The sequence below is a fragment of the Hesperophylax consimilis genome, unplaced genomic scaffold (genome assembly GCF_061612785.1).
Source record: "Hesperophylax consimilis isolate HC1 unplaced genomic scaffold, BYU_Hcon_1.0 scaffold_34, whole genome shotgun sequence".
Lineage (NCBI taxonomy): Eukaryota > Metazoa > Arthropoda > Insecta > Trichoptera > Limnephilidae > Hesperophylax > Hesperophylax consimilis.
Genome location: NW_028301264.1, coordinates 883,120 through 898,142, shown reverse-complemented (window position 1 = coordinate 898,142; position 15,023 = coordinate 883,120). Strand labels below are relative to the sequence as shown.

The window sequence follows — 15,023 nt, the reverse complement described above, 5'->3', positions numbered from 1 at the left end:
CAGAACGGCAATAGAATAAAAACAATGATTGAAGCATAAATGAACCACTCACGTTAGGTTTGTTCTTTAAAAACCAGGTAGGAACCGGTTAGTTAAGCGAGCAACATACAGATTACAGAATTGAATATTATTTTCGAAGCCTATTTTTTCATAATTGAAGTTGAGAAAGGACAAGAGGGTATGAAATTCAATTTTTAGAATTTACGCAGTGTTTACTAAATTAACAATGAGATATTTTTTTTTCATTTGTGATAAAAGAAAATAGGATGGTTTCAATATGTGAAACAATCAATCAGATGCACGTGAAAGAGTGCCAGGAGAATACAGTACAATATGCAAGAATGCGAAGAAGAAGTTAGGGCCCAGCTCTATCAAATGAAGTAGATACACGAGTATGGTAATGCCAAGATCCTGAAAAAAGGTCGCTTTTCGCTATGTCGGGATAATAAGGTAATAATAATAATAATAATAATTGGATAATTTTTATAGCGCCGTTTTAGTGAAAAATCACCTCAAGGGCGCTGTACAATTTATTTCCTAGGAACTACATTTGTTATTTATACCAACTGTGCCAGCACGAGGTTCGTCATCCGTTCAGGCATGTGTCTGCCGCCAATATAGCGCTGACATGTGTCTGCTGCCAATAAAGAGCGCTGACACAACATCCTCACATAGACAACAAACCTTGGCAGCACCGCTGTGACGCTCGACGAAGACAGAAGATGGAGACTCTGCTGCAAGAGTCCTAGGTAGCGAAGGAACTGTACCAGCTTCTGCAGGGAGAGAGACTACCCCGTCCACCAACTGTGCCAGCACGAGGCTCGTCATTCGTTCAGGCATGTGTCCGCCGCTAATATAGCGCTGACATGTGTCTGCTGTCAATAAAGAGCGCCGACACAACATCCTCACACAGATAACAGACCTTGGCAGCACCGCTGTGCAAAATCACCTCATCCTAGTTTACCTTAGTCTCTCCAGTCACCTCCCAGCCTTTCATGCCACCTAGTGCATCCTCTCGACCCTTTCGTGCCAAGAGAGCGAGTGGTTTATTTATGGCCAAGACTGCCAAACCATTCCGAGATTTTTCACTTAATCTGCAAATGTTATGTAAACCACACAACGCGTCGTATAATAATGCAGCGATAGATGACTTGACCCATCAACCCCCCATAACTTTCAGCATGAGAGCCTTCGAATAACAAGGGCTGGGCAATCATGGACATGTATGACGTACGTACAACGAGCGGGGGAAGATCGAGCGATTGAACACATAGGTAAGTATAATAACCCGAGAAATATAGCATGTGCTAGTTGACCTGGAGAGGCTGGGAGAGAAATATTGCTGGGAGAATGGATAGTTGGAAGTGGACTGACATCGTAATAGTGCACATCTGTCATTTATCTAAAATATATGTGTTGGCACCTAGCATCGTGCTACCTACCTTTATTTCCTTTGTAAAATTATTGTGGCCTATCTACCCAACACCCACCTCCTCTCCTCTCCTATGCCGACGTTAGTTGAGTTAAAATATTCGTCCTGTCAACATTGTTTGATTACGGAGCCCCCCTTTATCGACCGTGTCGAAAATCAAAGCCATCGTGAGCTCGCGCATGGTGAAATTTGTGATTTGTTGTGAACCAGCGCAAAGAAGGATTTGAAAACCGTGGAAGAATAGAAAAGGGTAAGTCGGCATTCCGAACCTTTCCAATTCTTATTATTCCGCGTTGCGACGGTGCTATATCCGTCCCCAACAATATGTATAAAATAATGATTCACCTTTGTGAAAATACATATGTTTTAATTAGTAATTTAATCATAGATTTTAATACTGACTGTACGCAATTTAAATTATTTTTTCAAGAAAATGAAAACTTTGTTAGGTATGTGCTTGTCATAGAAGTTACATTTTTTACGCTAACCTCGTGCTTGAGCCCCTTAAAAAAATAATTTTCCTCAGGGCTTATGTCATTATTAGAGGTGCTGTTTGGAGGGTCTTTTAAAGGAAAGGAAAGAGATAAAGTTCTGGGAAAGAAAAATGTGTAAGGGGTGGGTAGGAATCTAGGGTATGTCCAGAAGTGACGAACATATGAATCTATCCCTCCCGGTGAGGCGCAAGGCGATGGGTCAACAGAGTTCCCAAACCAGCCTCACCAACCAATTATCTAAAGAGTCTAATTAAATAAAGCTGAATCCTTCTAATTAGATAGTATTTCTCCATGTTCTTGAGTAAACGGATCCGAAATGCAACCTCCATTAAGAAAGACCCATACTTAAAAATATATATGTAAATCCACTCTCAAAAAAAGTAATAAATCTTTAATGTATGCCAACGGGTAGTAAACCCCGGGCACGATCGTGCGGCAGGCAGACCGCCGCCCGGCGTTTGTCACCCCTGTCAGTCCATATAAAGTCCCTCCCATTCCTAGCCCATACTCATTTGCACCAGATCTCGGTACACGATACTGTCTCTCCGCTGCTTATCCAGATGTGATAAACCGCGGGCATGGACTGAATTATTCATGAACTGAACGGCTGTAGGATAGGCCTGCAGAAGTCAACTCCTTTAAAGGAATTGTAGGAGAGAATACCGGCAAATAATTGAAAAAAATAAGGCAGAAATATCTACGATTATAATCAATACCTTTAAAACAATAAAAATTCTCCTTTTTAACTAGTTCTTGTACTTCGCAGATTCTGTGTGTGTCGAGTCTAGAGTCTAGACGAATTATTTAATTTTATGATCCGATCTGAGTGCAGTTCATGTTTTTAGAAAGCGTCATTATTTCTCTTTGTAAATAGCGGCCCAGACCAAGTTTTTTAAAGTGAGAATTTAATATATCATTGAAGAAGATGATAATACTGATAAATCTAAGCAATACATGAAACAGAACAAGACTTAGAAAAAAACGGTCTCAAGTGGGAATCGAAATCAGGATAAAGAGAATATTGAATAAAGTCAACAGGAATTCCATATGAATAAAAACTAGGTTAAAAAACCGACTCTTTAGTACTTTGTGACCATTCATGCCAAGCTGCCAAAAATATGGGATAAATAGTTTGCAAGATGATATCGTTAATTCTGATTTCGAAATATGAGATATATCACTTTTCGAAGGTGTGTTGAATTGTCGATCTGTTGATTTATCATGGAAACAATATGACTAGGTCGCAATAGACGAGTGGATAAAGACGTTGTCCCCGTAAGACAGAGATCCTGTTTTTAACTCCCAAATATCACCGTTTTCTTTATACTTTCTGTGTCATGTTCTACTTCATATTTCAGTTAGATTTGTTTATATTATTATCATCTTTAATGATATATCAATTTTTTCTCTGATACTGTTCAGAAATAACACATTTAAACACAATTGAACACGAACGAAATTATCGTAACATCTATTCCAATATACTGAACGCGCGGTCCAGGAATAAACCACGCTCCCTTCATAAATAATATGTATTATCACCAAAACGCAATGTAACGTTCATTCGATTCACTGTCAAAAGCTCAATAATTATATTTACAAACTTCTGAAAAATAGTAATAATTATATGTAGATGGTAGCTAGTTTTATTTTTCAAAAATAAGGGATTGAATGAACCTTTTCTAAGCCTTACGCTGAGGATTAAATTTGATTTAACTTGGCATTAGCTTAATTTAGAGTGGTGACGTGGCGGGTGGTTTTAATTTCAATGATATAAATAATTTTATTAACTAATACTGATCGCATGTCATTTTCCTATGAAAAATACACTGCCTAAAAGTTTATCTAATTACAAACTAGTTGAAATAAGTTTTTCAACTAACGCTCTTGTCTAGAGATTGCATGTCAAAAAATACTGTGTTGGGTGCTTTTAATGGCACAAAATCATGCAAATGTTGCAAACTAAACATAAATTATCTTCGTAGATATAACGTAGTAGTTTTAATGTGCATATCTGCCTAACTACCTATCTGCTTACCTACACTGCTTTTTCTCAATCAATTTATTGATGTTTATTACCTTGCCCACTATTACCTATCATTGGGTAACTCTTAATAGGTATTACACCATTTGTATGAAAACATAATGTTATATTTATCTCAACAATTACATCAAAATAAATGAACATGTGTAATAATTAATCTAAAAGCAGATAAACTTAGGATATCGGAACGGCTGACACAAGTAATAGAATAATATCAAAACAATCTAAAGTTCCACCAAAAATATGTTCATCATACCATTTAAATTCCCAATAGTTTAATAGTATATATCTATATCAATCTTTAATTTGGGAGGTGGTCAATGGGTACCGCCGCCCCGGGAACCATACTCTGGGTTACCAACACCTCTGCCACAGGTCACCTGAAGTGGTTCGCTACGTTTGGTGACTTAACAGGGGTGCCCGGGCTCATGGAGGGTTGTGCGTTCTGGATCACACTGATGAATGGGTCGGCCTACTTACTGCGGGGCGGGCCGGGCTGGGAGAGGCCGGTTGAGGGAGATCCAGTAAACCGGTTATCGCTGTCCGGGCCGCTGGATAGTACAGGGGCCCGACCCTTGGGCTCACGTCCAAGGGTGGGCTGCCCCATCAGCCAGCGAAAAAACCCTGCCGCTTATGTTGTGCCGGTTCGTGACCGGAGAGGACCCAGCATCCAGCGTTTGGGGCGCACTGGGCGACCTCCACAGCCGGACTCTCCTGCCCATTGCCTGGAACCGCAGTCAGAAGAACATACCTTACATTTAGTGTATCCAGTTGCTCCACTCTCCAACTCCCCACCCAACCTTTTTAACCTAATCCTTCCCAACCCATCCTAAATCTCACAAACAAATAAAAAAAACTTAAAAACTATGAACTCACAACAAATTAATATAAACTCAGCGACAGCGAACAGTAGGAGTCCTCAGTGTGGACCGAGGATGAAGGTGAATTTCGCTAACATTCGCGGTCTGCACACCAACCTAACTCCCATCCACCACCACCTTCTCTCACAAAATCCCCATCTCCTCTTCCTTACGGAAACACAGATTGCCGAGCCCCCAGATACCTCCTATCTGAACTGCCCAGGATATCATCTGGAAAGCCTTTTCAGGCCAAAAGGAGGTGTCTGCCTTTACAGCCGTGCTGACATCAGCTGCGCTCGTCTCGCAAATATCGAGAGCGCAAAACACGAAGTGTTATGGGTACGTGTGGATCTCACCGGTATGATGAGAATTTATGCGTACCTATATCGCTCACCAAACCTTGCCAAATCAGACACTGTTGAGTTGTTTAAATACTTGAGTGACACTGTAGATATTCTCTTGCCTCGTTACCCATCGGCCGAGTTTGTAATCCTGGGGGACTTCAATGTTCATAATGAACAATGGCTGAAGTTCTCGGGCCCAACAAACTCTGCCGGTAGATCAGCGGAATCCTTTGCTCTTATCCATGGACTAAGCCAACTCGTAGAATCTCCGACCAGAATACCAGACATCCCATCACATCGAGCCAACCTACTCGATTTGTTTCTCACTAGTGAGCCACTCGGGTACAGAGTGGAGGTGACAGCGCCCTTAGGATCCTTTGACCACTGCCTGATTACCACCTCTGTCCCATCCTCCATGAACCGTCAACCCGACAAACATGTAAAGAGGAAGGTATGGCACTACAGGGCAGCAAAATGGGACGGCATGCGGTCTTTCTTCGGCGCCTTTCCTTGGAGTACTGTATGCTTTAGCTCCGAGGACCCATCAATTTGTGCACGCGAGGTAGGAGAAGTAATCACATCAGCAATGGATTGCTACATTCCCTTCTCCGTCAAATCCTCTGGAGCGGGCACAAAACCGTGGTTTGACCATCGCTGTGCTGAAGCTGTCAGACTAAAAAATACGGCTTTTAATGCACTCCGGAAGATTAGCTCCATGAATAACCTTTCGGAATACCGAAAACGGGCAAGGGATTGTAAGAGAGTTCTTAATAGAGCTAAGAGCGATCACGACCAGAGAATTGCGAAAAAGCTGGCTGACTGCCCCACTGGTAGCCGTGCTTTCTGGTCACTCGCTAGCTCGATCGGAAGAAATTTCTGCAGAACCACTTTCCCACATCTGACCAAGCCTGATGGTCGGCTGGCTAACTCGGCCCGCGAGAAAGCTGAATTATTAGGCAAAATTTTCGCGGAAAACTCAACTCTTCAAGATAACGGAGAGACTCCTCCTTCCATTCCGCACTGCGGTTTTCAAATGGAGGAACCGAAGATCCGGAACAGAGAGGTTCTCAGAGTCTTGAACGAGCTGAAAGTCGACAAAGCCAGTGGGCCGGACGGAATACCTGCCTTAGTCCTCAAGAGGTGTTCTGCAGAAATGACTCCAGTGCTCGCGAAATTATTTAGGCTCTCTCTCAAAGGTGTAAAGGTGCCAGATCTTTGGAAAAAGGCAATCGTCCACCCAATCCCAAAAAAGGGGGACCGTTCCGACCCTTCTAACTACCGCCCCATAGCCATCACTTCCATACTCTCAAAGGTATTAGAAAGGGTGGTAAACAACAAATTGCTCACATATCTCGAGAATAACAATATCCTAAGCGATCGGCAATATGGATTTCGTCGAAACCGATCGTGTGGCGATCTACTCGGATATGTAACGCATATTTGGGGGCGGTACATGGAACGTTTTGGTGAAACCCAAACCGTTGGGTTGGATATCTCCAAAACCTTTGACAGAGTCTGGCACCGGGCGCTTATCGGGAAGTTACCATCGTATGGGATCCACCCAACCCTGCATAGTTGGATTGCGGACTTTCTGAGGGGAAGAACAATTCAAACCGTGGTTGACGGCTCTTCTTCCTCACCGCACCAAATCAATGCGGGGGTGCCACAAGGATCTGTGCTGTCTCCGACGCTGTTTTTATTGCACATCAACGATCTCGTTGAATGTGCACCAATTCACTGCTACGCTGATGACAGCACCGTTCACGAGGGTTATCTTTTTGACAGGCCCCCTTCCACCTATGATGTCCGAACAGCTCGGGAAGTTTTGAAGCGAAAAATTGACCACCACCTAGAGATGGTTCGTGCCTGGGGTAAGGCCAACTTGGTCAGTTTCAACGTCTCAAAAACCCAAGCGTGTCTGATTTCGGCAAAGAGGGAGATCAATGACTGTCTGGTGCAATTTGATGGGAGCACTCTCCCCAATAAAGACTCCATTGAAATGCTTGGAGTTACTATATCAGACCAGCTCAAGTATCGGGGATCCATAGAAGCCCGAGTAAATCAGGCCTCCAAAAAGTTGGGCGTCTTGTACAGGGCTAGGAAATTCTTCAACAGTGACCAGCTGCTGACCCTGTACAAGTCTCAAGTCCGCCCAACTATTGAATTTGGGAGCCACCTTTGGGCTGGTGCCCCAAAATACTTGATAAACCTGCTTGAATCTGTGCAAAGGAGAGCGATCCGTCTGATTGACAATCCGTTGTTAACAGACCGATTGCCTTCTCTAATGCATGGACGCAATGTAGGCATGCTGTGTCTTTTCTACAGGTATTTCAATGGAGCCTGCTCCAAAGAGCTAGCAGCATTGATTCCTGATGCACCTGTGCACGTGCGCGAAACTCGACGGACACGAACTGAACACCTGTTCACGGTTGACGTTGGCTTCATGAGAACGGGCCGTTTTTACGACTCGTTTTTATGTAAGTCGGCTCGTATGTGGAACGAGCTACCGGCATCTGTTTTTCCTCCCTCCTATAATCCGAGCCTCTTCAAGGCCCGCATTAACAAATCCCTTCCTACAGCCCCTACCTTACTCCGCCTCACAACGCCGCCCAACCGGGTGGTGACATAGTTCCCCTGTCTGTGCACTGCACAGGCAGGGACACTCTTGTGAGGTGTCACATAAAAAAAAAAAAAATTAACAAAAACCTACATAAGAGGGGATTCAACCCCACCCCCCATCGACCCCGGTATTGCGGAGGAAAAAAATATAATAGTTTTTTTACATTAGCTCCACACAGAAGGTCCTGAGGAATATAGTTTCTCTCAGGGCCTATGTCATATTTGGGGATGCTGTGTGGAGGGTTTTTTTTAGGAAGGAGGGTCAGTGTATCTAGGAGATCCGCCTTGCCACGCAATTGGATGGGCAGACGCATCCGCCGCTAAGATCCGGATAAACCTCACCTCACGAACCTGGGCATCCCTGCTAGATCACCAAACATCGCAAACCACTTGGGGTGACCTATGGCAGAGGTTGTCCAAAAAATGGTTCCCGGGGCAGCGGTACCAAATTAATAATATGTAATAAATTTTCTAACCCCCCCCCCCACCTTCTTCGTTGCCTCGACACCAGAGTCGACCCCACCCTCCTTTGGGGTCAGGTGAATGCTATAGCTCAGGTTATTCATATTAAATCAAATTCGTTAAGTACACATCATTCTTATTTTACACATACGTACGTTTTTATATGTATACACGGTGTCCGGAAACTCGTAGAACAAGTGGGAAACTAGTGAATCTTTATCGCATTTATCGAACTTTTGTTTGTGAGAAAATGAGTCTAAAGTATATTTATTTTTATTTTAAGTCATTTCTGAAGAAAAAAATAGTTTAGTTTAATCACCAGTTGGTTAATATCAGCTGTTTAACAGATTTTAAAATGTGTCGGTGCGTGAACCCATTGAAAAGTCTGTAAACGTTTTAAAATGTGTAGTTGCCTTGTTTGACGACCGGTCGGTGGCCGAGTTGACATCGCGCTTGGGTCCCACCCGGGCGTAGTGTGTTCAATTCCTCGGCTGGCTAAGTCCTCCCTCACAACACAAGCATCATTTTCAGCTTACTGTGGTGGTACTAGGAGATTTTCAAATATTGTCAGGTTATTCGCAACCCGGGAATGTTTGTCTTTCTTTAAAAAAATAAATAAATAAAAAAATGGACCAAAAAATAAATAACAAATAATAGAAAGGCTCAGGTCGAAAAAAGTTCTTGTTTGTTTCCTATGTGATGTGGATTAACGAGTTACCCGCTTGTACTCTAAGTTTCCTAGCACCATGTTTGATGAAATATTGCTTACATTATATTTAAATTTAACTGAATAAAATAGGTAGAAGTAAATAAACAAATAAAAATTGTAGCAGTGCGTACTTCTGGACGGGCAGTTCCTACCCGATTAGAATTAACATTGGTCAACATTCTACGATTGGCTCTACTGTTTCAAGCTATTGGTGCAGAGCGCACTTCATCGACCTCAGTTGCTTGCTGGACTCGTGGGATTACGGTGTGTTCGTACAGCGCTGGAACAATGAGGGTCTACTGTGCGAACTACGAAAGGTCTTTTTCACTTATATCCTTTTAACAATGTACTTATAATTCAAATAGGGATTACTCATTTTAACTTCTTGCGTAGTTATTTTATAACTCGCTGGCGCCCGCTCAGACATTCCTTACTAGATTTAAGTGTTTTTAAAATTCATTAATGTCACATGTTCGTTAGTCAAAATTTTATCAAGATGGCGTTTTATTCACGTACATTCTTGACACGCCCTGAGATAAGTTGTTTGATAGAGTCTCATGTTTATTTTATTTGATTAATTATTTTAATTATTGTTTTAATAAATTAGCGTCTGCTGATATATTAAAATATTCTATTATTTAATCATCCTTATCAGTTCTCATCACTACCTACCTACATTGAGTTAGTGCGTGTGCGTAGATGACTAGATAATTGTATTCGGTAATTTACCAATTAATGTCACAATCGATAGACCCATCATTAATTTATACAATGAATCTCTTCATCACCCACCCATTGGCATTAAATGTTACAAATGGCAGCCCTTGTGGGTGAACCTAAGTTTGACTAATTAATGGATGCAGTATTTTATTTCTTTCATTGTTTTAATCTTGTATTGGGATGTCTGATTTTTTTTTCATAATTTTCTTGTATAATCCCTTGAAAAAGACCTTTCGTTTTGCATGGTAGATGTTCGGGTGTTGTTCGAAATTCATCGTGTCTCTGAGATTTTATTAATTTTTCATATTACGCAGCTTTTTAATCTGGCACAACTCATGACGTTTTTCGTCTTATTATCGTGTTCGTTAGTACGCTGACGTCACACTTCTTTTATATTTTTTGTTTTGCGGTGATTGTGGTTGTTGTATTGTTGCTTGCATGTTCTAATGATTTTTTTCTACCTACCCTGTTAGTTAGGTATGACGGATTCGACCATTTAACAAGAAGTCGTGCGTTAATCATGTCTAAACCAGAGGATGGCACTTCTTCGGCAAATTCGGCGGTCGCGCTTAACACAGTTCCGGTTCACAAATGGAACTTAACCTTCGACGGTACGGGGAACGTACATAATTTCATTGAACGGGTCAACGATTTGTCTATATCTCGGAACGTAAGTACAGCTTCTCTTTTTTCATCTGCGGTGGAACTTTTTACAGGTCATGCTTTAGACTGGTTTAGAGTCAACCGTTCTTCTTTTAAGTCATGGTCGGACATTGTAATTGCTCTAAAGGAAGAATTCGAGCTACTGGACCATGAAAGACGTTTAGTTGCTCAGATCAGAGCCACGTACCAGCAACAAAAAGAGAACCTGGGTTCATTCATAACACGTGTCTTGACTTTAAACAATCAATTGTCGTCGAAATTACCAGATGACGAAATTCTGGAAATATTGCAATGTAATATGTTACCGAGATACATTCAAAAATTGTCGCTCTCTGTCATCTCGGACATTAATTGTCTAAAAAAATTGGGAAAAATGATTGAACTAGCAGACAGTCGGTCTGATTCCAGACTTTCCCCGCCAAATGCAAATACAGTTAATTATAATAATGTTTCTCATTCCTCCTCAAATAATGCATTTAGCAGAGGGAATAACAGAATGTCTCAGAATAATCCCAATTTCAGGAATCATCGTCAATCTTTTGAGTTCAGTAAACGTAGCCCGTCAAATATGAGTTCTAGGGAGGTGAGATGTTTCCGCTGTGGCCGTCCTGGGGTGAAGGCGCCTTCATGCAACTGCCGGCAGGCAAAAAACTAGATGTCCTGGGGGTCCTGTCTGCGGGCGGCAAGTCGACACCGTTCGCTGACATCACCGCCAGGCATCGGCTTGCTGTGCTGTCGGAAACCAGAACTTTCTTCAAGAACCTTTGGACTTCGAAGGTGGTGAGTGCGGCTAAAAGGGATGGCCGTCCACACATCATTTTCCAGGTTCTGGGTTCCAACTTTTCTGGCCTTCTCGACTCTGGTTCGCATATCTCAATTATTGGTAATAATTTTCATCGTCAATTTTTAAATCTAGGGTTAAATCTTTCTGTTCTTAAGAAAACATTTTCACTCACTTCTGCTACGGGTCATACTGTGGAGTGCGTTCACAAAATTGCGGTTCCGGTAGTTCTTGGTAACGTTAAGAAAATTTTTAATTTTGTGGTTATGCCAGATATAAAATCTAACATCATCCTCGGTTGCGACTTTTGGAAAGTTTTTAACATTTGTCCCAAGTTAACTAAATTAATGAATATTGACTCTGACAATAGTTGCGTGTCTGAGGTAAGAGGACTGGATAGCTTTGAGAACTTAGATTCATCTCAACAATCAATCTTAAATAACGTTATACTGGAATTTAAAGCCTTTTCTGGTAATCGTTTGGGTAGAACGTCTCTTGAAAAACATGTCATTGACACGGGTGATTCTCAACCTATTAAGCAACGTGTTTATCCGATATCTCCTCATTTATTGCCGGAAGCTCACAGAGAACTTGACAGACTATTAAATCTGGGAGTAGTAGAACCCAGCAATAGCTCGTGGAATAATCCTATTGTTTTAGTGCCTAAGAAAAATGGTTCTTTTAGACTTTGCTTGGATAGTAGAAAACTCAACGCGGTCTCGCGACGGGACGCGTACAGTCTACCGTTGATATCTGATATCTTAAATAGTCTCGGAGGAGCACGTTATCTATCAACTTTAGACCTTAATGATGCTTTTTTTCAAATCCCGTTAGAGGAAGATTCTAAAGAGAAAACCGCATTTACTATCCCTAAACGAGGCCTATTCCACTTTGTAACAATGCCTTTTGGTCTTCATGGTGCAAGTTCTCGGATGATGAGGCTAATGGACAAGGTCTTGGGTCCGGAATTCGATGGGAAGGTCTTTTGTTATCTAGATGACATAATTATCATTAGCTCTACCTTTGAAAAACACATTGATCTTTTAAGACGGGTTAAACAAAAGTTACAAGCCGCAGGTTTGACTATTAACGTAGAGAAGTCAGTCTTTTGTCGTGACTCCCTTAAATACCTAGGTTTCGTGATTGATAAGGATGGGTTGAGAACTGACCCGGGAAAAGTAAAAGCTATCGTTGACTTCCCCATTCCAACGTCGCAAAAGAGCTTGCGTAGGTTTATCGGTATACTTTCTTGGTACAAAAGGTTTATTTTAAATTTTTCTTTAATTGCAGCACCTTTGCATAATTTAACCAAAAAGGAGTTTGCTGGTAAAAAATTTGTATGGAATGAACAGGCTGATGCTGCCTTTACTAAATTAAAGAATATTCTGGTCAAGGCTCCTGTTCTTGCTTGTCCCGACTTTAGTAAACCCTTTACAATTAGTTGCGATGCATCGAACACCGGTTTGGGGGCGGTCCTTTCTCAATCTGACGTTAATGGTATAGAACACCCTATTTCCTTTATTTCCAGATCACTATCTGCACAGGAGAAAAATCACTCCACAACCGAGAAGGAGTTAAATGCTATGATCTTTGCACTAGAGAAATTTAGGGGTTATATTGAAGGTTCGCCAATTCCTGTCAAGGTGATCACTGATCACTATAGTCTAAAATGGCTTACAAACTTAAAGTCTCCGTCGGGTAGATTAGCGCGGTGGGCGGTTAGACTACAGCAGTTCAATTTTGAAATAATTCATAGGAGCGGTAAAGACAACATTGTTCCGGACGCACTGTCTCGTGACCCTTTACATGTTGACTTGATAGATCAGTCCTTTTCCACTTCTGACCGTTGGTACTTAAGTTTGGAAGAGAAAATTTTGGCTAATCCGGAAAAATTTCCAGCGTTTAAAGTTTGCAATGGTGTCATCTTCAAACACATTCAGAGCATGGAGGCTCTACACAGGTCTTATGACTGGAAGGAAGTTCTCCCAAAAGAGTGTAGGAAAAACGTCATCGTTCAAAATCACGTTCCGCCTTCTTGTGCACATTTTGGCATCTTAAAAACGTTAAATAGGATTAAACTTAAATACTACTGGCCAAAAATGGCAGCTGATGTGAAGTCTTTTGTAAGTAAATGTCATACTTGTTTAGGTTATAAAAGTTCTAACTTACTGCCTCCTGGTTTGATGGGTGACCCGAAACTTGTACAAAGGCCGTGGCAAATGATTGCGACAGATCTATTAGGTCCTTACCCTAATTCTTACAAAAAGGGTTATACTTACCTTTTAGTGGTTTCTGATTTCTTTACCAAGTATACTAGACTTTTTCCACTTAGGAAAGCAACGGGTAGTGTTATTGCGGAAATTTTGGAAAATGATATCTTTTATAAATTCGGTGTTCCAGATACGATTGTTTTGGATAATGGCCCACAATATATATCGCGTGACATGAAAGCGCTGGCCAATAAATTTCATATCCGTCACTTGTTTTATAATTGCAGATATCACCCGCAGAATAACCCTGTTGAGCGTGTAAACAAGGTGTTGGTAGCAGCCCTGGGTTCTTTTGTGGGATCTGATCACAGATCCTGGGCGTGCCATCTACCTGAAATTGAACTGGCTATAAACACGGCTGTTCATGAAGTCACAGGCTATACTCCGTTCTTCCTTAATTTTGGTAGAGAGATTGTAATTTCGGGAAATGACTACAAAGGTGTAAACTTTAACGCGGTAGACATTAGATTCTCTAAACGCGATTCATGGGCATCTGATTTACATGAATTAAATGACATTTTCTCCCAAGTTCGCACGTCCTTAAGACAATCATACGAACGTAATAAGGTTCAATATAATCTGCGTCGTAGGGACGTTCAATATGAGGTTGGGGACATTGTCTGGAGAAGGTCATTTGCTTTGTCAGACGCTGGTAGATACTTTTCAGCAAAATTAGCCCCCAAATTTATACGTAGTAAAATTATTTGCAAGATATCGCCGGTTGCTTATCAATTAGCGGATATGACAGGGAAACCTGTGGGAACTTTTCATGTTAAGGATATAATCAAGTTAGAAGAAGCTAACTGACCTTGGGGTGGGTTAATTGATGAACTATTTTTCTTATGTTGTAATCGTTATACTTTTATTTGAGAATTAATCCCTTTTCTCTTGTTATATATTAGGTTATTGCTTGCCTAGCCCTCAGGTTTGCAATTTTTCTTGTGTTCTCTCTTTGTGAGGACATGACTAGTATTTTTGTGTCTTCACATTGAGTGGATTTTTGTATAAGTTTTGTTTTGTCCTTGTGTACATGTGTAGTATGTGTTTTGGGGAGTAATTTGTCCATTCCGATTCAACGCGGGGGATTGACGTTTTTTAATCTCAAGCATTGAATCCACATTTTTTTTGGATTTAAGTGCAATTATATTGTATTGAACATTTTGTGATCTCACGATTTGAATCCATTGTATCATTTTATACGTTATCCTAGGGCAGTGAAGTTCACAATCTCAGTTGGCCACTGTTTTGTGCTATTTTTCTGTTCGAGGGATCTTTTAATAGCTGATTTTACTTTGTGAGATGTTACTAATTGTTCTTTAATGAACTAAGTCCGCGATGGCGACTTGTTTTGAGGTACGGTTTGTCCTTTCTAGAGGGACATACTGTATTTCAATTTTGGCATATACGAAGCTGTATTTCGGTTTAACAGTTCTGTACCAAGCTTGGTCCTCGTGTCATTTTAATTGTGTGCATGGTTGTTCTTTATATGTTGTTCCTTAGTACTTTAGTTTGCCTTGGTGTTGGTTGACTATTTTAATTCATTAATTTAGAAAATACTTCATGCAGTTTTCCGCGATAGCCTCAGATGCTCATAACATTCTATTTTTCTCTGGTTTTAGGAAACC

At 41.2% G+C, this 15,023-nt stretch overlaps 2 protein-coding genes across 3 annotated transcripts in view; one reads left to right on the top strand and one right to left on the bottom strand.

The window, feature by feature from the left end:
• LOC149409160 (uncharacterized) overlaps positions 1–15,023 on the bottom strand; it is an 82,692-nt gene that overhangs the window by 4,335 nt on the left and 63,334 nt on the right. The window lies entirely within an intron of this gene.
• The window catches only part of LOC149409161 (uncharacterized), a 38,676-nt gene continuing 32,740 nt past the window's right edge, over positions 9,088–15,023 (top strand). Inside the window, exons 1-2 of one of the 2 annotated variants that reach the window (XM_089650107.1) lie at positions 9,088–10,354; positions 10,927–11,230. In XM_089650107.1, the coding sequence (XP_089506233.1) occupies positions 10,205–10,354; positions 10,927–11,230 (454 nt within the window). In that variant the 5' untranslated portion in view covers positions 9,088–10,204. Of the gene's footprint in view, positions 11,231–15,023 lie in introns of both variants that reach the window. The other variant, XM_089650106.1, reaches the window with a different exon arrangement.